Source organism: Trematomus bernacchii, unplaced genomic scaffold, assembly GCF_902827165.1.
Source record: "Trematomus bernacchii unplaced genomic scaffold, fTreBer1.1, whole genome shotgun sequence".
In the NCBI taxonomy this organism is placed as follows: domain Eukaryota; kingdom Metazoa; phylum Chordata; class Actinopteri; order Perciformes; family Nototheniidae; genus Trematomus; species Trematomus bernacchii.
In genome coordinates, this window is record NW_022987608.1 from 6976659 (window position 1) to 6997259 (window position 20601).

General features: G+C 42.0%; 4 protein-coding genes across 4 annotated transcripts in view; 2 read left to right on the forward strand and 2 right to left on the reverse strand.

Moving 5' to 3' along the window:
• Window positions 1-6841, forward strand: part of LOC117483164 (lymphoid-restricted membrane protein-like) — a 28612-nt gene extending 21771 nt beyond the window's left edge. Inside the window, 10 exon segments of the mRNA XM_034131374.1 lie at window positions 192-332; window positions 977-1111; window positions 1197-1350; window positions 1529-1569; window positions 1684-1752; window positions 2591-2649; window positions 2877-2975; window positions 3761-3889; window positions 5336-5490; window positions 5815-6841. Coding sequence (XP_033987265.1) covers window positions 192-332; window positions 977-1111; window positions 1197-1350; window positions 1529-1569; window positions 1684-1752; window positions 2591-2649; window positions 2877-2975; window positions 3761-3889; window positions 5336-5490; window positions 5815-5957 — 1125 coding nt within the window. The 3' untranslated portion in view covers window positions 5958-6841.
• On the reverse strand, window positions 6835-11756 carry casc1 (cancer susceptibility 1). Its single transcript, XM_034131375.1, has 16 exons — window positions 11735-11756; window positions 11163-11232; window positions 10933-11024; window positions 10652-10756; window positions 10392-10529; window positions 10118-10252; window positions 9935-10038; window positions 9689-9847; window positions 9414-9570; window positions 9259-9349; window positions 8919-9088; window positions 8688-8847; window positions 8005-8219; window positions 7763-7921; window positions 7266-7379; window positions 6835-7179 (listed from the first exon to the last, which is right to left on the reverse strand). Exons 1-16 carry the CDS (start codon window positions 11735-11737, stop codon window positions 6904-6906), a joined length of 2148 nt encoding a protein of 715 aa, XP_033987266.1. The 5' UTR covers window positions 11738-11756; the 3' UTR covers window positions 6835-6903.
• Window positions 11757-11812: 56 nt separating this feature from the next.
• On the forward strand, window positions 11813-13535 carry lyrm5a (LYR motif containing 5a). Its single transcript, XM_034131201.1, has 3 exons — window positions 11813-11942; window positions 12168-12240; window positions 12807-13535. The coding sequence occupies exons 2-3, from the start codon at window positions 12196-12198 to the stop codon at window positions 13029-13031; spliced, it is 270 nt and encodes an 89-aa protein (XP_033987092.1). The 5' UTR covers window positions 11813-11942; window positions 12168-12195; the 3' UTR covers window positions 13032-13535.
• A 72-nt stretch (window positions 13536-13607) lies between these two features.
• slc5a8 (solute carrier family 5 member 8) lies at window positions 13608-18581 on the reverse strand. The gene is made up of 17 exons (XM_034131200.1): window positions 18261-18581; window positions 17882-18001; window positions 17399-17464; window positions 17245-17296; window positions 17032-17099; window positions 16903-16941; window positions 16495-16610; window positions 16009-16149; window positions 15749-15878; window positions 15517-15605; window positions 15232-15341; window positions 15075-15142; window positions 14889-14975; window positions 14401-14609; window positions 14159-14262; window positions 13992-14080; window positions 13608-13913 (listed from the first exon to the last, which is right to left on the reverse strand). Exons 1-17 carry the CDS (start codon window positions 18492-18494, stop codon window positions 13794-13796), a joined length of 1842 nt encoding a protein of 613 aa, XP_033987091.1. The 5' UTR covers window positions 18495-18581; the 3' UTR covers window positions 13608-13793.
• Between the last annotated feature and the right edge of the window lie 2020 nt (window positions 18582-20601).

A 20601-nucleotide genomic window follows, 5' to 3' on the forward strand; every position in this document is an offset into this window, starting at 1 on the left:
TTAATGATATTTATCTGATTCGGCTTCACCACCAGCACAATAACGCTCTCTTTCATGGGGGAAATCTTAATCAAACAAGGAAATGTTCCAAATGTTTATCTTGTCTGCAACTGGCAGGAAATACAGAACACGTGCAGCAGGCGTCCAGCAGCAAGTGCAAAACGTGTCAAGTGAGTTTTCCATGTTTTCAGGCGGACTTCCAGCGCCTGGCGTTGGGTTTTAAGTGCGACATGTTTACCCTGGAGAAGAGACTCCGGCTGGAGGAGAGGTCACGTGACCTGGCTGAGGAGAACGTCCGCAAAGAGATCTCCAGCTGCCAGGGCCTACTGCAGGTCAGAATGCAAAAGTGTGCAATTTACCAGCTCTCTGTGGATGAAGCACTTGTTTTGCTCCAACACCTTACAAAATAAGAGTCATTTATTTACATTTATATAGTCTTAGGAGGGAGGACTCTTCACGTTGTGCTGGTTGCCCACTGAATAGCACAGCACCTTCTTCCTCTACTGTCCTGCATACCTTCTTTTTTTTCAAGTAAACAAAGATCAAAAGCACTTACCCGTAAGCATAGTAAAGACTTTTATATATTTTTTCAAATATATTTTATGGACCAGTTTGAGCCTTTTTATAGGGATATGATTTGAAAAGGAAAGATGACAGAGGGATTCCAGGCTGGATTTGAACCCGCACAAGATTGATTTGATACTAATTATCTTCAGTGGTTTTAATCTACAGTCATTTTTGGTAGCATGAATCTTGAAAGTATCACACTTTAATGGAATGGGTCTTGTATCAATTACCTTAGATGTATAACGATAATTTAAATAGCCTGAAACTGAATGAGGTGTGGGTTTGTGAGAATGAGTGCAAATTCTTCTTTTAAAAATAATGTACCCTATCTTGTCAGGTGCAGTCATGATTTGTCCTTCTCTTACCTCGTGTTTTCCGTCAACTTCGTCCTCTTTCCGTCCTGTCCCAGGCTCTGACTCCTCTGTGTGAGGACGACAACCAGTCCATGGAGATCATCCAGCGGCTCCAGAAGAACCTGGAAATCCTCATCCAGTCCATGAGCAGGGTGTCCAGTCGCTCTGAGATGCTAGGAGCTATTCACCAGGTTTAAATTACACCATTTATTTTCCTGTGCCAACAACAACAAAGTGTACAGGCTGGTGATTTTCAATGTGATTTGTGAACACCAGGAGAGTCGTATCGGTAAGGCTGTGGAGGTGATGATCCATCACGTGGAGAACCTGAGGAGGATGTACACCAAGGAGCACGCCGAGCTGCTGGAGCTGAGAGAGGCGCTCATGCAGAACGAGAGGTCGTTTGGTTCACAAACGGAGAGGGGTAAGGGTAAGAGAAAATGCACATGGAAACACACGTGAAGCATAATATACAATCAATACAGTGACGATTTCATATCAGCTCTGTATGCATATGTGTATGTACAATTGAGGTATCGATATGTGAAAATATTCTCAGTGATGGCACACGCGTGTATACAAAATACCCCAACTGTTCCTCTTTCCAGATGATTTCCGTGGCAAGAAGCAGCCGACACAGTACTACAAGGTCAGCTACGGTTTATACAATATATGAACTCATCATTGTCCTTTACTCAGGACTAAAGTTGTAAGAAATATTCATGATTGTGTTAAGAAAGTAGTGCCTTTTTTTTTTTTTCAGTCATCAACCCGGCGGGTCAGCATAGCAGCCATCCCTCGCTCTGGTGGAGGCAACATGCAGTTTGACATGGTGAGGACTGTCGCTTTCAGATCATGTAGCATGCCATAGGTATTGTCATGGGTTTTGGCTTTTTGCACTTGTATACAAAGATACATCCATGATTCACTAGTTGGCTGGCCTCCTGCTTGAAATAATGCCAATTGCTCCAAGGGGCAATGTTGTCTTATTGTTGTCTTTATTAGGATCCCCATTAGCATTAGCATGAGCATTGGCTATTCTTCCTGGGGTCCTCACACGCACAAAACATACATAAACATGCATAAAACAAAATTAAAACAAAACGGCTCATAATTTCATGCAATTTACAGTGCTGTATGAAGTGAAAACTAAAATGGTCATCCAATTATCGCCATCCTAAGGCCAAACAAAAGTAAATACAAATAAGTGTACATAATAATATATGCATACATAGCCACAGACACAGTTCAAATTTACTTTATAATACTTAAATAATTTTTTTGCAACCTTTTGAAATGTACTTGAGAATTTTCCTGAATGATGTGGACTGGTAAAGAGTTCCAGCTGACCATGGCTTTGTACATGACTGTTTTCTGTCCCATATTTGATTTAGATTTGGGTAATACAAACCTTCCTTCTATTGTATGTAGGGTTTAGAAAATGATCCCAAAAGTGTATATTTTTATAAACGCATTGAGTACTTCCTCCATAATTAGATACCTAACATCTAACCTTAATAAACATAAGGTTTTAACACTTACATTTCCATTGGATTCGGATAGCTTTCAATGCCACTTACATGCAGAATATGGTAAAGTTATGGTTCATATTGTGCAAACAAGCATTTTTGTTTAGATGAATAATGACTGAAATTGTTTTCCCACCACAGTCCAAAACACAAGACTGCTCAGAGACTGAGACGGAGCGACTGACCAGACGATCCCCATGGTAGGTGTCTGGGTTTAAATCAGTCTGGATTGTAATATGTAGAGTGAAATTAACTAGATTAAGTCTGTTTGTGTGAAAGTGAAATAACTCTGCCCTTTAAAACACACCAGTATAGTTTCTGGTGTGCAGGAAGTTACTGGCTGTTTTCCTCAATCAACCAAAGAGCGCTGTACCATGACATGAGGGTTGTTGTTGTTATTCCCCTATGTGATAACGATGGTTTCCAGGAATGTGGGCGGGAAGAGCTCAGCGCGCCCCCCACTAAAGCGCTTTGTTAGCTCTGCGGCCTGGGTTGAAACTGAAGAACCTTCTCTCTTGATGAAGGGGTAAGACATGCCAATGAGAAGGGTGCCGCGCTGGCTGTGTCTCGCTAAGTTTTTACAGTGGCCCCAGATGCATAAAGATGGCAGCTTTCTGGTGTGACATTACCGTTGCTTGAACAATATTAAGTATTTTATCTCAATCAATGAAATAAGAAACCTGAAACTTTAAAAGACAACATTTCAATTGCAAATATATTTAGCCACAGTGATACATGTTGGCTGTAATATTGCAAAGGAAATGATGAAGCTGTTTATTTTTTGAGAACAGGAAAAATCTAAAGATGTAATCACACCACAGCTTCCATCTTTCATGCATCTGGTCCCTCCTCGCATGGGGAAGTGTTTGTCAGAAGCAAATATCTTTTTTGGGTATTTTTTCCAAATCTAGCACATTTCCTTTTGTGTAAGATGTAAAGTTTGAGACTGTGTGGACTTTGACTTTTTCTATTAGAATCATGAAGCTTTCAAATGTTTGGACGAGAAGAGTAGAATTTTCTGTATTTGACTAGCTAAGCAAAAATGTATGCTTAGATGAAACGACTGAAGGACATGTAATGCTCTCCAAATATCTGAAAGGTTGTAAAATTGCTTTGTGGGTTCATGATATTATTGCTGGGCATGCATTGTGTGCAGGGTTCTCATTGCAATGCGCAGAATGTTATTCAATTTATTTATTTTGGCTGCATACGCATGAAAAGTGCATGTGCACATACAGGATCTGTGTGGTTGTATTTGAATGTGCAACCGAGCCGTGTGTTTGTGAATGCCTGACCCACGCGTGCCCACAGGACGGCCTACGACAACACCGACTGCCAGGTGGAGGACGAGCAGAAGGAGGAGCCGGTGGCAGAGAGGAGGAGGTCCAGCCTCAGTGAGCTGGGGAGCAAACTCACCTCCCTCATTCTGCCCCTCAAGACGTTAGTCCAACCAAATACCCACCACTGGCCTACTGCAGCACCTCTTTCTGCCAGCAAAGCTAAGAGGCGTGCTGCAAAGTTGGGAGAGATAATCATTTAGCTGTAACGAGGTTCCAGTAGCTGCAAACTGAATATTTTCTAAAATATCTTAAATGCAAATACACCCATGAAGGAAGGTTTATTATCAAAGATTGACATAAAAAAGTATTGACGCGTTTTGACATCAGTCACACATTTACATTTTCTGTCAAAGTTGCACTCGGATGGTTGCAAGCTATAGCTTTTCTGAGAGTTAGCACTGCTAATGCTAATACTAAGATTGTTCAACACAATTACTGCATGACTGTTGGAGTATTTTTGAGAGATTTGCTTTGTATAAGTCCAATTCTCTACTATCGATAAGCAAGCAGCAAATTCTGCATAATTTAATGAGATAATCACTCGTGTTACAAATAGAAACAAAGTTAGAGAAGGTTGTGGTTATATGGAACCTCCTAAGCTATGAAACTCTTTCATTAAATGGGTCTGTGCTGGACTAGCTTCTCCTTTGCTCCAGGCTCCGCTGCTTTTAATCATGTTAACAGAGCGTACCTGCTAGCAAAAGGCCTGAAATGAAGCATTTCTTTCAGCTGTTAACTGTCTTGAGATCAGTGTATGTCCATGTGATAAGTGATTTTATGATCTGCGTTTCATGCAAGGATCTCAAGCTCTGATTTGCATCTTACTGAGAACTAACTCATCTTTACCCGGCTTATTTTGTCTTTCTCTAACATTTTCAGCCGCTTTAACATGTTATGTACAACACTACTTTATTTTTCTGTTGCAAATGAGTGTTTTGTGCAAGCGGATGATGTGCTGTTCTGAACTTTCCTTTCCTCTTTTCCTCCGCTCCACATTGCTCAGGAGTCAGGATGAGCTGTTTGTGATGCTGTAAGTGTGAAGGGAGGAGAGTCCAAAGTGGATTTGATCTCTGTCCCAAAACAAGAAATGCATGCCAAAGACCAATCAAAGGCTCATTACAGCCTCGAACTGAAACTCTTGACGGCTGTAAAGTGATTTGAAGCAGCACTCTTACTGTTGACAGATTCCAGGCTATAATTGTCCGCTGCCTTTGCCTTACCAGCTGATGCTCAAATCCACCTCCATGCCAACCGCCATTAACTGAGCCTCTGACAGCCTTTTCATTATGCTAATGATGTGAATGGATCTTCATCTTTGACACTGTTTGAGACATCGTGGTAAAATGCCGCATTGACGCCAACATTCGCAGCCTGCCATCGATTGAATTAGTTACCAGAAATGAGTCATGGGTTTTATTCCCTTCCCTGTGAGTCCTTAGTGGTAACTAAATCACTCTCTTGCTTTAGCTCTAACCATTTTTCACTCATGCTTCATTTTTGTATCCATCATGTGGTAACTTGTTGTTCTTTCGTTGTCCACCTCCAGTCCGACCCCCTCCCCTAGCCCCACTTCCACAGACCCAGGAATGGCCCAGTCTCTGTCCCACAGCCTCACCTCTTCCCGGACGGCCGCAGCAGCCGCAGTAGCCAGGAGTGGCCGGGGGCTCTGGCTCTGGTTGGCCATGGTGGTGGTGCTAGCAGGTACGCTCAGTTTGTCTGTAGGACTTATTGTAAGATGACTATTTTACACAAAACAGACTTGTATTTTACAACCTTGGAATTTAAGGACCCACTTTCAACTGATTAAACACTAAACAAATTGTTGCATTGATAAGAATTGTTTTTTTTACGAGGCCCTAGCAGTTGACTAATCACAACAGAGCCGGCCAGCTAACCAATCAGAGCAGAGAGGGTTAAAGAAAAAAACCTTTGTTGAACATTAAGCAAACGCAGCTTTTCTTCAGTACAGCACAGAGATACTTGTGTCTCATGCTTTGTACTTGTTTACTCATGGTTCATCTGCAGGTCTCCTGGCGCTGCTGGCCAGCCTGGTGATGCAGCCAGCGGTTGATGCCGCCCCTGTGGGGACCGGGGACTCCTGGATGACCATCCAGCAGCTACTGTGGCCCTACACGGGGCTCCGGCATAACGGACAGCCCCCCGTCTAACCCCTGAGACCCGGGATGGATGTTGTTACGCCCTTCAACCTCTGCAGATCCAGGCACTTGGTTGGCGATGTAGTGCAGTGTACCTAAACCCAGAGGCTGTTGGTATGTTTACTGGTGCCTGAAGACTCCCAACACAAGACTCTCATTAACAGGCCAGGCCCCAGGGGATAGTTAACCCTATGGAGGCTTTATGCATCATGTCACGTTTGCTCAGTTAGTTAGTTAGTGTGTGTGTGTGCATTTGTCTGTGTTTGAAGAGAAGAAGCAGTTACAGGTGGGGAAAACCAAATCTCCTGTTACAGTTGGCTGCCCAACGTCCTGAACGCATCATGATGCAGTTTTCCTATCTACCCAGACCCAATACAATCTGTCAAATCAGGCTTGATCAGTCATCTGAGCTACAACGATCGCCAATCATGTTCCAACTTCAACAGAATGACAGCACTGAATCCACCGGGTCATACAATGGGCCGCTGTGCAGTTTCCATTGATGCACATCATGGACTATGGCTCTTATTGTGCCACAAGGCTTTTTAAACAGTGCATGCACTTGAGGAAAAGGGGCGACTCTCCGCCTTTTTGATGAAATGAGGACATTTTATAACTTTAAGTCAATAAGCACTGGTAATTAAACTTTTGTTAAAGTGTATTTAAATGTTTGAAGTCTATATTGAGTGTCTTAGTTTTGAGTGGGGATATGTGAATATATATTTTTGTTAATAAGTTATAATTATACATTGTTACAGTCTTTACACCAAAGGTTTTTAATTGTATCTTCCTCTTGCTGTGGTTGTCACCGTTTTCAAGTTAATTTTCTTTTGTATGTTCCAAAGAAGATGCGTGAAACTTTGCACACAAATAAAGTAGCAAATTCTACAATAGAAGATGTGTGTTCTTATGTGCATCCATTTTATACATTTATTCATTTTAAAAAGGTTCACACAGGTTATGAATACATGAGTGGTCTGGTGGCACAGAGCAGGCTCTGCACTGTGTCCACAAACAGACAGCTGGATCCTCTGGGCCTCGCTACACCTTCAGGGCTCATGTCGTCCTGGAGCATGTGGATGAAGGTGGAGTGGAACTCGCTCCCAGGATAGAGGTCCGGAGAGAAAGCCTCACTCGGCTCTGTGATTTCCAGCTTCTGACTCCGCTGTGCCCCCATCAGGTAGAGGCTCCAGGAGCCCTTAGGCACAGAGGCAGGGCCCCAGTGCTCACACACCTGGCAGAGGAGAGGGAATAAGTAAGGTTTGTTTTGGGAAAAGATCAGAATGCTAAATTGATTAAGCTGTATCTGAGAGCGAGTACCTGCATGACCAGATGCGCCGCTCCACATTTGGCATTCCACTTGCTCCGCGAGAAAGCGCAGGCAGAGGCGAAGAGGGCTATCTGTTCGTAGGCAGCATGTTCTGTGAGTGGGTCCTGAAGAGGAGAGAAACCACGCAGCACATTTAGAACTGTAATCTAGTGAAGTATTATCAGTAAAAAATAACTGAATAATTATTTTAAATGGTCGCTCTATTTTACATTTATGATTTTCTTTAATTCTTTGGCTTATGAATACATAAGCATCATCTTACATCATCCGCAGCGTAGCAAATGTTAGCATGCTACAAACTAACACAAACATGGTAAACATACCTGTTTGTAGAGATATCCTGTCATCTCCTACTTTTACTTTATGTGGATACATGGTAGAAACTATGCTGCCACACTGGTTTGTGCATTTACACAGAATGAATGGCGATCAAAGCAAAACTCTTTCATCTTGTTCCTTTTTAAGAAAAACAAGATAAGATGCAGACCTTGCCGCAGGAGCTGACGTATTTGTCCGTGTACTCGTTCACAAAGATGTTGATCCCTGCGTTGAGCATGGCTCTCTGCAAGGCGGGGCCACTCATCCACTTCCCTTTGAGGGGAGAGAGACCTCTCTCCTGGTCTGACTGCAGCATGCACTGATCACCCTGTTGGTCGGCACAAACAGAGATCAGTCATGCTAACGATCCTTTCTGCTGGGATTTACATACAATACTTTTCTGTCTCTCACCCGGATCGTGATGCTGAGGTCGATGAGCGCCCCGTTGACGGTGAAAAGAGCCGAGTCCTGGCCCAGCGGCCTGAGCTCCCAGCTGAGGAAGGGAAGGTTGGCATACGTTTCCTGCATCAGCACAAAGGCCTGGAAGGAGTCCATTTTGAAGGAGATTTTGGCCTCTGCCTCCTCATAAGACACATCAGTGATACCGTCCATCCTCCACTGCTTCCCTGGATAACAAATGTAAATGCTCATGAAAACATAAAAAAAACACTTGTAGATTCTGTATATTAAAAAAAAAAGAAATGTTATTACATAATGCCATATTTAAACTTAATGTCAAAACACTTCTAATACAAAAAGTCTTTAAGTAACTTGGAAGGTTTCATGGTGATATGTATTAGTTACATTGTTTGACCCTGTTCAACTGTAATGTCTTCCAAAATGTATGTAATTTTACTACACATTTAAAGTGGAGTGAGTTTTTATTTTTACTGATTCATTGAATAATTAAAAGAGATGAAAAAAAAAGAATCTGAAATGTCATCAAAAAGAATTTTAACCTGGCTTTATCCATTTACGTTGCATATCTTATTAAACCTAACATTTCAATCACCCAGAAATATAACAAATATTTGCCTGGATATGAGTCTCCTTGCAGGAGAGAATCATGTAGCACGTGTTGTTGCCTGACCTACCTGCAGAATCCCAGCGAGCCACTTGAGGAGTTTCCAGAAAGACAACAAAGTCTGGCAGAGTCACGGACACCCCAACGGGAGGGCAGGTAACGGCTTCAGTTTCCTCTGAGTGAGACTTCTCCTCGGGATAGGGGAACACCTGCAGCCCTTTATCCAACAGCTAGAGAAACATGAGCATTAGCTGCTGGGCATGGTGTGAGTACCAAGCACTGAAACCCCTGTTCTATTCACCTGTCTGATTTCCCAGCCATTAACCTGGTGGGCTTGTGGCGGGAGGTGAAACACGTTATAGTAGAAGACCCCCCCCAGAGGTGTGTACTGCAATAAGTCCACCGCCTGGACACATTCGCTGCTGTCCACCACGGTCCACTGCCCTAGGGGAGACGTCGATTCCCCCTCAGCTGTAGAGACAAAGAACAAGAGTTCTGTAGACCAGACTAGACTAGAAAACATTTATATTGTAAATGTGGTTGCAGACATGTCAATCATTTTGAGTGACAGCAGGTTTAGGTCCTGTGTGATGTGGCTTTCTTTTTGTTTACATTTGGAAGCGTTAGGCTGGGCATCTTACCCCCGAGTGCCTCCATCTGTGTCTCGATCCGGCTCCCACGGCCTTCTGGGGGCTGGGGGCTGCTTTTCCTCGACTGTACACTGGCTGCACTCTGAGAGAAACACACACAATAAGAACACAAACATTACATTGAATCTAGTAACCCAGCGTCTTACCTTCCTCCCTTCATGGCCTTGGATGGACTGCACCTCCTCATCCACTGTCTGCTGCTGCTGTGGCTCAATGTCTTCCACCGCCTCCCCCTCTCTCTTTGTCTCCCCCTGCTCAGGTACACCTATCTCTGCTGGAACCTCCTCACCACCTGCAAGAGACCTGGGAGCAAACAGATGAGGTGAGAGAAGAAGAGAGAGCAAAAATAACAGGTATGATTACCAGCATTATGATTACTGTTAGAGTATTAGCTGTAGTATAAATTATTAGGGGTATATACCTGGGGAGGGGTGTGTTTTTTCTGACGTCAGCCATCCTAGCCAGTGTGGACAGATGGTCATAACGTGTGTGGAGGATCCGCACAGCGATGTTGCTCACAGCCAGCTGTTTGGGAAGCTCAAAGCCAAGGCCCGCCTCTTCAAAATGTAAACCTTTAAACCTGAATTGAGAAAGAAAGACAAATAATAGATACTATAGGATAAATATGAATGTTCGCTCTTCTACTGTCACAGCTTCCTTCACAGACCTCGAGTTCTTCTTGAGGTTGGCCCAGAGACACAGAGTAATGTTGTCGTCTTTGACCACAGTCTGCATGTTGCCCGTCTCAGTGTCGATGTTCGCACCGGCCGTCTAAGAACAGGAAGAAAATGACCTTAATTAAAGTAAGCAATTGCATCACAGTGTGTAAGTTCAGCTATGATTTGTGTACCTGAAGGATATCATCAGTGGTGAGGAGGTGTTTATAATAGATCAGCTCCTGCAGGAGTATGAACCCCTCCTGGTACTTCAGGCCCTCTTTTGGATCTGTGTTATCTCTGATCAGACCTTCAAGCTCCTCAGCCAGCTATAAGGGACGAAATGAATCAGTTTAAGGCAGAAACACAGTAGTAATGGTGTTGTAATGAGGCTAGCAGTGGTCCTGGACACTGTACATTTTAATCATCATTGATTCATCATCTGAGTGTACATGTTTACATTCAGACCTTTAGAGCCAGAGTACATTGCTTGAGCACGAGTGTGATGTTGACCCCGGGGTCTTCTCTCCATAAGCTGATGTATGTGTTAATATCCTTCTGCACTGCTGGGTCTGGGCTGCCATCACAGTGCAGGTATCTATCCCACTGGACACAAACAACATATTTGTTAATATCGGAGATCTATTCATTGGATATATTATTCGTATTTATTCAGTCAGTCGTTTTCTATGCTTGTGTCTGCCTGTGTATGAATCAGGAACACACACCTTGGCTTTCTCCTCAGCATCTGTTTTCCATGTGGTTACTGCAGTGTGATTCTCCTCCAGCAGATGGCGGAGTTCGTTCAGCTCACCCTCTCTGCGCTCTTGGTCCTGTCAGCAAAAAACACCCATGATAACTCAACACAAGTGTACATCTACTGTGTATTTCAAGAGTTGTCTATCGTGGTGTTAACAGTTCTGCTCTTTAGTCAGCAGGGTCTGTTTGAGACTGAATGTATCCTCACAAGGAAAAAGAGTCAGATAATATACATCATGATTGGCCTTACCTTAAGTTCAAGCTTTTCTAGCTCCTTCTTCTTCTTCTTCTCTCCTTCCAATCTTTCCTGCTCTTCTTTTTCTACCTGCAGCTTGGCTTCCTCTATAAAGCAAAAGCACATGGGTACAGACACTTACTTTGATTGCTAAACAGTGCATGGTCGAAGCTCAAACACATGAATAAAAAGACTGCTTTTCGTCAGTTTCTTTCAGATTTCAATTCCTCATCATTTAGGATTACCTTCCTCTTGCAGTCTCCTCTCCTCCTCCTCTTGCTGCTGCGTCGCCTTCTGGGTTTTGGTCAGCTTGCCCTTTGAATTGAAAAATATTACAAATCAGTGAGTAGAAAAAAGGTTATGTTACTGAGGTGAAGGTGGACCGTACAAGTTTGTTAGTGACAAAATACTGCAAGAGCGAGATGGTGAATTATATTCCTGGCTGGCTGCATACAACAAACTCTATGGTAAGCAGATGAATGTAGAATTTGTAATGTGCTGACTGACTTATTCTCATACCTTTCCTTTCTTGGGTGCCTATCATTCACATGAAAGAACATAGAGAGAAAGTTAGAGAATTTTTTTCACAAGGCACATGGGAAAAACCGGAAAAGAAATAAAGCAGTTGAAAGTTCTTCCTGCTAATGCTAACTCGAAAGCAACACAGTGTATTATTTACTATCCTATTACTAGGCTTTTATCCTTACTGTCAAGGTTTTGTAACAAAATAGTAGTTCATGTTGGTAAAACGATTTGAACATGACAAGGTTTAAGACCAACCGGGGGTTATTTAATCGAAAACTTTGTAAAAACTCACCATGCTGAAAGTAAAAGCTCTAAAGCGTCCAGGTAACCATAGAAACGTGCACGCATGCGTAGTTTATCTATTCTTCTTTACGACACAACGTAACGACATACGACTGTGCCCTAGTGAGCTGTACTCTAGTCACAGGAAGGACAAAGAAAAGCAAAAGTCTCTTAAATGTAGACCCGCTTTAGTAAAACACTACAACTGAACGAGACGGGTAAATATGAATGCGCTATTTACTATGGTCGTTTGTAGAGTCTGTTATTACTGTAGTATGTGTTGAATGCTAACTAACAAGCTAGCTGTAACGTAAGCTAGCTAAATCCAGAGTGGCATGGTGGCAACTATTTACCTTTAGGGTTCGAGCTATTTAAATAGTTTGACTGTGTCTTTCGCATTTTCATCTCAGTTAACGTAATGTGTCTTTTTCTTCTCGTTTCAGAAGTCCTACAGGGCACCTTGGCTCTGACATGGCCAACCTTTTAAAAGAGCAAGTTATCAGGCTTTACAAGACTGTAAGTGAAGGAAGTCATTCAAACCAGGGGTGGAAAAAGTACTCAACTCTTGTACTTAACTAAAAGTAGAAGTACCAGAGTGTAGGAATATTCTGTACAAGTACAAGACAAAAAATCCCAAAAGTTACTTCAGTAAAAGTACAAAAGTATTGGCATCAAAATAAACTTAAAGTAGCAAAAGTAAAAGTATTAATTATCCAGATAATATAATTATTGATGCATTTAAGTGTAATGAAACCTGGTAAAGGCGCAGCTAGTTTTTATTACCTTGTATGCTGCGGGGTAGCTTGTGAATGTTCCTCCAGCTGTATTTCATATCATTAACCAAAATCTGCAAAGTAACCAAAGGTATTAAACAAATGTAGTGGAGCACGATGTACCTCTGAATTGTAGTGGAGTAGAAGTACAAAGTAGCAATTGAAAACTCAAGTAAAGTACAAGTACCTTAAAATTGTACTTAAGAACATGAATTGAGTAAATCAACCTAGTTACTTTACACCACTCATTAAATCACACGTTTTGGTTGTGTTCTTCATGTGTTTAATGTGTTTCTCATCCTCCAACAGCTGCTGTATCTTGGCCGAGAGTACCCCCAGGGAGCAGCTTACTTCAGAGGACGCCTTAAGACAGCTTTCATGAAGAATAAGGACGAGAAGGACCCTGAAAAGATCCAGAAGCTGGTGGCCCGAGGGGACTTTGTCATCAAGGAACTGGAGGCTCTGTATTTCCTCAGGAAATATCGAGCTATGAAGAAGAGGTATTTTGATCCAGAAAAAAAATCAGACACATAGACAGCTCCGGATTATTCTTCGTAAAGTACTGTTTATATTAAATGTATCAAATAATGCAAAGCTTTGCATTTTCCCAACCACGCCTTTAAAAATAAGATCAAGCACACATTACTCTGCAGAAATGTGAAAAATGAAATAAACCCTGTTGCCCGTCCATATTTAATGGCAGAAAGTGATAATTAATTAAGCTTTTACAGAATGTGCTTTTATTTTTTTATTTCCAAGTAAAGTGAAGTTTGATAAATGCCAATGTTTTGATTTGTGAATACTGTATATGTTTATATCATAGGTTTTCCATTTCAAAACAGCTGGAAGTCTAGGTATCAGACTGACTGAATCATATTGTACAATGTATTCTCAGTGTATATATATTTGTAAATACATAGTCAATCTTTTTGTATGAGTAAATGTACATGACTATGTACCAATGCACTATTGGATAAAAGTCAAGCAGTATTCTACAACAGTGACGCTTTGTGTCATAATAAATATTATACAATTCTTCACTGTCTTTGCTTGTATCAGATTTTATTTATAAATATATTTATTATTTTGTATCAGTAACTCTTTGCAGGATACAGCAAAATCATTTATATAAAAATGGAAGAAGTCAGCCAAGATTTCCAAACTATTAACTCAATGAAGAGCCATAAAACAGCCTTGATTGTCCTATGTTTCTTTTTTATTCTAACAGATACCAGATTTGAAAACGCATAAAAAATACATATACACTCATACATGTGTAAAAACACATGTTGAATCTTATGTTGGAATGCTGCTTTTTGTTAAGTCCAGCTCAACGTCACAGAAAGCAGGATTACTGCTACCAATTTTTGTATCTCTGTCCCCCGTCATTTCAAGCTTTTCTGATTGGCTCGTGACCTATAGAAAAGGGAAGAGCATAAATGATTAGTTATTAGTTGATAGCCTTTGTTTTTGATCCACTGCTGCAGCACTTACTCTGTCTTTAAAAAACTTGAATAGGTGATACACAGTTGTGTCTTCTTTCATTAATGTAAGCCTGGATTCCACTTTCAGCTTCCTGCCTCCTGAAATAACAAACACAGCACATCAAAAACAGTACTTAAAACAAATGTATATTATTAAACTAATTATATATTGTTTACCTGTCATAAGGCTGACTAACAATCCCACACTGATAGCTATGATGGTTCCAATGGGACTGAAGTAAAGGTAGGACAGAGAGTACCAGTTATCTGCCAGCATAGGCCTGGAGGGGGACAAAACAGTTAACAAGGGGTGAAATCTTATATATTTGTAGGTAACCATTACTCTTAGCGAAGTGAGGACACTAAATAGGGCAAATATATTAAACCAGTTGTCAACTACCATCTAATTACACACTTACTTGCCGTCTACTGGAAATGTGGTGATGGGGGTGGACTGTGTTGGCGGAGCAGTGGAGGTCCAGTTGAAGCGGCCTGTGGTGCTGAAGTTACAGCCCTCAGTGGTCAGGGACAGAGGTCGGCTCATCTCAGGGGGCGGGGGGTATATCTGGGCTCCGATGCCCACCCACAGAGACACAACCAACCCTGACACAAGACCTGACAACGCTCCCTAAAAGACATTTTCATCACATAATATAAGAAAAATGTACCTTTCGAAAAAGCAGGCATAAGATGGTTATAGATGTTTTAAGGGGTGGTAGGCATGTGCTATCATGGGGTAATACAAACAATCATAGATTTGTATCAAAAAACTCCATAATGTAATACTCAACACAATCAATATGCTCTTAAAGCCCTAATATTTAAAGGGTTAATTATTTACTCAGGAATAAAAGTATTTTTCTATTATCTGATTTGTTTTTTTTAATTCACTTTGATGAGGACTTACTTTGGAGTTGGCAAATGGACAGAGAATACCCAATGTAAACACGCCAAGCAGAGGACCCCCAAGGATGCCAAATATACTGATGACTGCCTGTATAAAGAAGCACATGTCGATTAAGTCATAGGGTTCATTGCTATTATAAATCATAACCTTTCTTTTCCAAAAGCCTCCAAAGCACATCTACTCCACCTGCAGGATCCCTCCCATGACTGAAGCCAGTCCGGCCATTCCAATGCATACAATCCCAAACATGATACCTGCAACAGGGACAACATGAGGGAAACTTTTGAGATGTTAACCATTCAACAACTCTTCTCAATTGCTGTACATGAGATGATCCACTCACTCAGCCCTTTTGAGATCCAGGACAGATGTTTCTCAGACATGTCAGTGTAGGGTTTGATCAGGTCCTCTACTGTCACTGCAGCCAGTGCATTGATGCTGGAAGACACTGTGCTGGGGTTGATAAAGCACCAAAATGACCCACAATTTAATAAAAAAAGAACAATCAAACACATTCCTTGCGTGCATGGATGGAAAAACACCAACTTGTTATCAGTATAACCACACTTTATGTTGTGGAATGCTGATTAAAGTTATCTAAAATGATATACATATTTACTGTATTAACCTGAGAGATCCACTATATGCAGCTGCAACAAACAGACCAGGAAGGCCAGGGTAGTCTCGCAGGATGTCCATCACCAAATAAGGCATCAACTACAGAGGAAGGGATTAGAGAAGTGCATTGTATCATGTGAGTCAGTGGGAAGATTTTGGTTATTTTCTTTCTTTATTTGTACGGCTATCTCTGTATTTTCTGTTCAAGACATTCATCAGAATATCTCAGCCTCACATGGTACCTGATCTGGAGCAGAAATCAATCCAGCGGTCCATGGGTCACAGTTCTTATAGACTGAGAAGAGACACATTCCTGCAAACACTGAGCACAGCAAGATGGACCAGAGGCCCAGCAGGTTGATGTACAGAGATCTGGAAAAATGAGGAAAAACCCATGAACAGAAACATATGAAAACTTATTTTGTCTCTTTTACAGCGCAATAATCCCTGCATGATTGGTTTGAAGAGCAGTTAAATGTATCTCCCATAAAACAGTACTCACAGTCTTGCATGTGTGAGGCTCTTGCAGGAGATATATCTCTGGACCTGGGCCTGGTTGATCCCATAGATGCTGATCCACACAAATGCCCCTCCAAAGGTTATGGTCCAGAAAGTGTGTCTCCTCAGAGGGCTTGTGTCAAAGCTAGTGAAACAGTAAAGAATTGTTGTTTAAACTTAAGTGAAACGTGAATCATACCCCACTGAGAAAGACACATTTACTAGGTCATGTGACATTTAAGGACTTTAGAGGTTGAGGAAGATCGCTAGAACACTATCAAACAATTGATTGGTAGTTTACCAGTACCTTTAGTCTCTTTTAAATTCATTAATGCAACGACTTAAGAGGATGCAGCCTCTGATTTAGACAAAACATGGGGTTTAGATGTTTAAGCGTTACAAGTACAATATATTTAGTTCTTATAGTTGGAATACCTCTTTTATTGAGTGGTTAATCTATTACCACACTTAAATACTGACACATACTCACTCCCAAAAGTTGAGTCTCCCTCCTTGTTGTGAATCTGAAATGATGGGGAGGACTCCCCCCTGTACGACCACGGCCCGGATGATGACAGACAGGAAGCCTGCAACCATGACACCAAGCTGTTGGGGGAGACATTTTCCATCATTTTAGAAAAATCATCCCTGTTTTCTATCCCAGGAGTCACACTATTTTCACCAGTGTGTTGTGTTGGTGTTTTGAATAAATGTGTCTACTATGTAATATTGTTTTGTATAGGTGGAGATTAGTCATTGCTGTGGTGGTCTACTGGGCAGCTGCTTTTTGTGGTTGCCAGTTGTCACTGGCAACCACAAAAAAGGTATGAGACATTCACAGTAATGCCTGAACCATACCAACCCCTCATTATGTTTTTTTTTTTATCCAAAGGCCTACCTGAAACACATCGGTCCACACCACCGCCTTCAGACCGCCCTAAGAATGATTAAGAAAAACTCAGTGATGTCATAGAAAATAAGATGTTTATGACATTTTAATGTTGTGCACATCCTTTGATTTACATACCATTGTGCAGTAAAATGTACAGACCACACCTGTGGAAACAACAGCACCCCACAGATCCATCCCAGTCACTGCAGAGAGGGGGGGGGGGGGGGGGGGGGGGGGGGGGGGGGGAGGCTTTCAGACATACTCAAGTGAGCAAAACCAAGCAGCATTAAGTGCCCTCATCGGGGAATGTTTCAGGAATCTGACCAATGTGGACTGAAACCAACATACCTTGGTTTAAAGCAAGAGCTGGGGCATAGATGACGATTCCAGTGTAGAGGATCTGAGATAAACGATACAGACACAAATGACCCCCGGGTGTCAGAGTTGGTGTTTCACCCTAAGCGCTCAAAGGCCCGTCATTATATGTTGACTTCTTACTCACGGTCTGAATGATGAACAGGAAAGTTCCCAGCAGACGGGTTGCTCTGTTGAAACGCAGCTCCAGATACTTTGCAGATACATGACACAGACAAAAAAAAGAACAGACAATAGTATATGCAGTATAATAAAAAACGATGTACCCGATTTTGACAAATTGACCGCTGGCCCTGATATTTACACAAATTACTGATTTTATTCCATCCTAAAGATGTTCTGTCCGATACCATTTGGACACTGGGACATCTAAGAAGCATCACAATACTTCATTCAATACATAATTTGCCTTTCACAAATATTGCGCATCCTATAAATCTATATTTCAACATATTTGGAGCCGTAATAACCTCAGACAACCAGGATGTGCTCTCTAGTGTGAGACAATAGCAGTTAAATATCGGGGTAAGATTTTCCAATATATTACAGATGAACCAACATATTCCAGGATGTTGTAAATAGAACAGCTAAAAAACCAAACAACACTCACTTCATATGTACTGGTGATGGCCAGCCTGTAAAAGACTGGGAGGAAGACCTCGGATGTGACCACCATTGTAAATATATAGGAGAGAGCATAAAATCCAATATTGGCTCCGTAGCGGTACACCTAGAGGGATGAGAAAAATGTGTATCTTATATGTGATTGTTTCCATTTCTCTGATCTATCATTTTATACTTTTGTCTGATTCATTTTGATGTGGCTATGTGTAATATTGTATGAAGATAAACACGTTTTCAGTTAAAAGATTGCATAATATGTGTTCTTGTATTGAGAATTGTTTTTCCTACAGACTAAAACAGACACTGTATTACTTTTGAGGGGGATATTTTTAAATGAGTCCCATGGGATTCTGCAGTGACCTTACCTCGGCAGGGTTGGACAGCACAGTGATGGCTGACATGAAGCTGGCGGTGAGGGACAGGGAGACGGGCAGGGCCGTCAGTCTCCGGCCACCCATTAGGAAGTCCCCGGAGCTCTGCTGGCCCCTGTCCGTCCAGGCATAGTAGACCCCGACGGCCGCAGACACAAGGAGCATGAGAGCAAACACCAAATAGTCTGCGGCCACAAAGGAGCCAACGACCACTGAGTCCCCTGACATTTTGGTGGATGTCTGACTAAAACTAGAAATACAACTTTTAAGAAAGTTATTCCAACTCTCCCACTTGTTTTCCACTCAAGTAAAACAGATCCTCTTTGGATGAATGGTCCTGATACATCACCGTCTCACTCACCACTGTGCTGAGAGCAGGACCAGAGACCGAAACCTGTTGAGTGTGTGTGTGTGTGTGTGTGTGTGTGTGTGTGTGTGTGTGTGTGTGTGTGTGTGTGTGTGTGTGTGTGTGTGTGTCATAGAGAGAGAGGAAAAGAAATGTGAGCATTCCAGGCAGGTACATGTTGTCTCGAAAGTCTTCAGGGCAAACACTTCTTCCTCCTCTCCGTTAGTTTTTCACTTGTTGCTACAGTTTCAGGCTTTGCTTGAAATGAAATGTCACTACCAAGGTCTTCTTTAAGTTATGACATCTTGTTCCCTCGACAAAAAGCCAATGGGATTTTTCCATTGTGCGTGATAACGTTTGGTCGTCTTTTTCAGTACAATGTGTTTGTTCTGATATTTTTGACATACTATACTGTGAATTTTTTTTGCACATTTCCCCTCTAATACTATAATTAGGGGAAATGTACATTCTGCATTTAACCCATCCTAGTGTTAAAGGTCACCTATTATGCAAAATCCACTTTTTCATGTCGTTTATACATAAACATGTGTCCCTTCTGTGTAAAGAGATTCTGAAAGTTTCAGGAAGAAAGATCCCCTCTCTTTTTGTCCTGATCCATTTATATAAAAACCTGTCTGAAAATGAGCTGATCAGATTTTGGTCACTTTATGATGTCATAACGTTTTTTTCATTGTGTTTTTTTAAAACAAATATCTCTCATGCCCCTTTCACACCGGCGCTTTTTCCTGTTCACACCGCAGCGGCGCCGCGTCATAGCTCCGGAATGCGGTTCACTTCCAGCTCCAAAAAATTGTCGGTCTAGAGGCAAGAGCTTCGGAGCTATGACGCGGCGTCGCTTACGTCTCTCTGACGTCGAGGCGTGCAGGAAACTAAACCCACCACCCCTGAACATGGGTCGACTGAAGAGTCTCGTCATGCCTGCCTACAAGCAGTAGCGCTGAGCAAAGTGACTAGAAGGCAACCACACACTTATAAAAAAAAAACACACTTTATAATGTCAGGCAACACTAACCAGGCTTCGTGTGATTCTGTTTATTTGTACCTTACTTTGACCATCCGTTTGCTGTTATTGATCATTGTGGAGAGCAGGCAGACGTTTTTTTTGTTATTATAGCAGCTATCGGATGGAATCAATACATGGGCTGCACAGGTTGTCATGTCCGACTATCACAAGTAGAATCATAATGAAAAATACGCCGGTAAAATGTGCCTGTAGCAAACGGCTTAGCAAGTAGTCAGTTTAGCTTCGGTTGCTATGCTAACATCACCCATGTTATACCAGAGAAACTTTCATAACAGCTTTGTGATGCCAAACAGCGTCAATTCAGACTGACACACATTCACTTAAGGGGAACTGGGGATATGTATCAGCTGCTTGTGTGACAGTCAGACAGTGAATACTTTAGAGCCGTGTGAGCTAATCCGGAGCTAACGGGAGAATAAACTCCTGTGGAAGAGCAGCCAGCACTGCAGCGGTTGGTAAATGCCGCTGAAACACATTAATAAACAATGAACCACGGCACTCTGGAGAAAAGTATAAGGTTGGAGAAGTCGTTATTTAATTTAATCTGGCTTCGTATGATTAAAAGCAACACGATCATCGACCCGATGCAGTCCCCCCCCGTTGTTGTTGTTGTTGCGAGCTCCGTTGGGGAGAAAATCAGCGATGTAAACGGTGACGTCATGACGCAGCAGCGGCAGCTGGGCGGTGTGAACAAAGCGGGAGCTGAAAAGGGAAACCGGAGCTGAACCAGAAAAGCTCTAGCTAGGAGCTAGAAAGGGAAAAGCGCTGGTGTGAAAGCCGCATCAGAGGGGTGTGGGGAGTGGCTCCTTATTTTCATCTAAAGTAACAGACACAGAATCAGCACTTTTGAAACAGGGCTGAAACAGAGGGGTCTATGGCATGCTACAGTACAATGCATGATCGGTTTGGTATTTGGAGCCAAACACTTCAGAGACATGTTTTAT

Excerpts from the sequence above, each read along its gene's own strand:
- casc1 (XM_034131375.1), bottom strand. Across the intron at positions 9,848-9,934 it reads AACCTCAAGAAGAACTCGAG|GTTTAAAGGTTTACATTTTG; the intron begins GTCTGTGAAGGA and ends TTCTCAATTCAG. Across the intron at positions 8,220-8,687 it reads GGCTCGCTGGGATTCTGCAG|GGAAGCAGTGGAGGATGGAC; the intron begins GTAGGTCAGGCA and ends TTTGTTATCCAG.
- lyrm5a (XM_034131201.1), top strand. The coding sequence starts at position 12,196 with ATGGCCAACCTTTTAAAAGAGCAAGTTATCAGGCTTTACAAGACT. Across the intron at positions 12,241-12,806 it reads TTATCAGGCTTTACAAGACT|CTGCTGTATCTTGGCCGAGA; the intron begins GTAAGTGAAGGA and ends ATCCTCCAACAG.
- slc5a8 (XM_034131200.1), bottom strand. The coding sequence starts at position 18,494 with ATGTCAGGGGACTCAGTGGTCGTTGGCTCCTTTGTGGCCGCAGACTAT. Across the intron at positions 17,465-17,881 it reads CCATCACCAGTACATATGAA|TATCTGGAGCTGCGTTTCAA; the intron begins GTGAGTGTTGTT and ends GTATCTGCAAAG. Across the intron at positions 17,100-17,244 it reads AGCTCTTGCTTTAAACCAAG|TGACTGGGATGGATCTGTGG; the intron begins GTATGTTGGTTT and ends CCCTCTCTGCAG.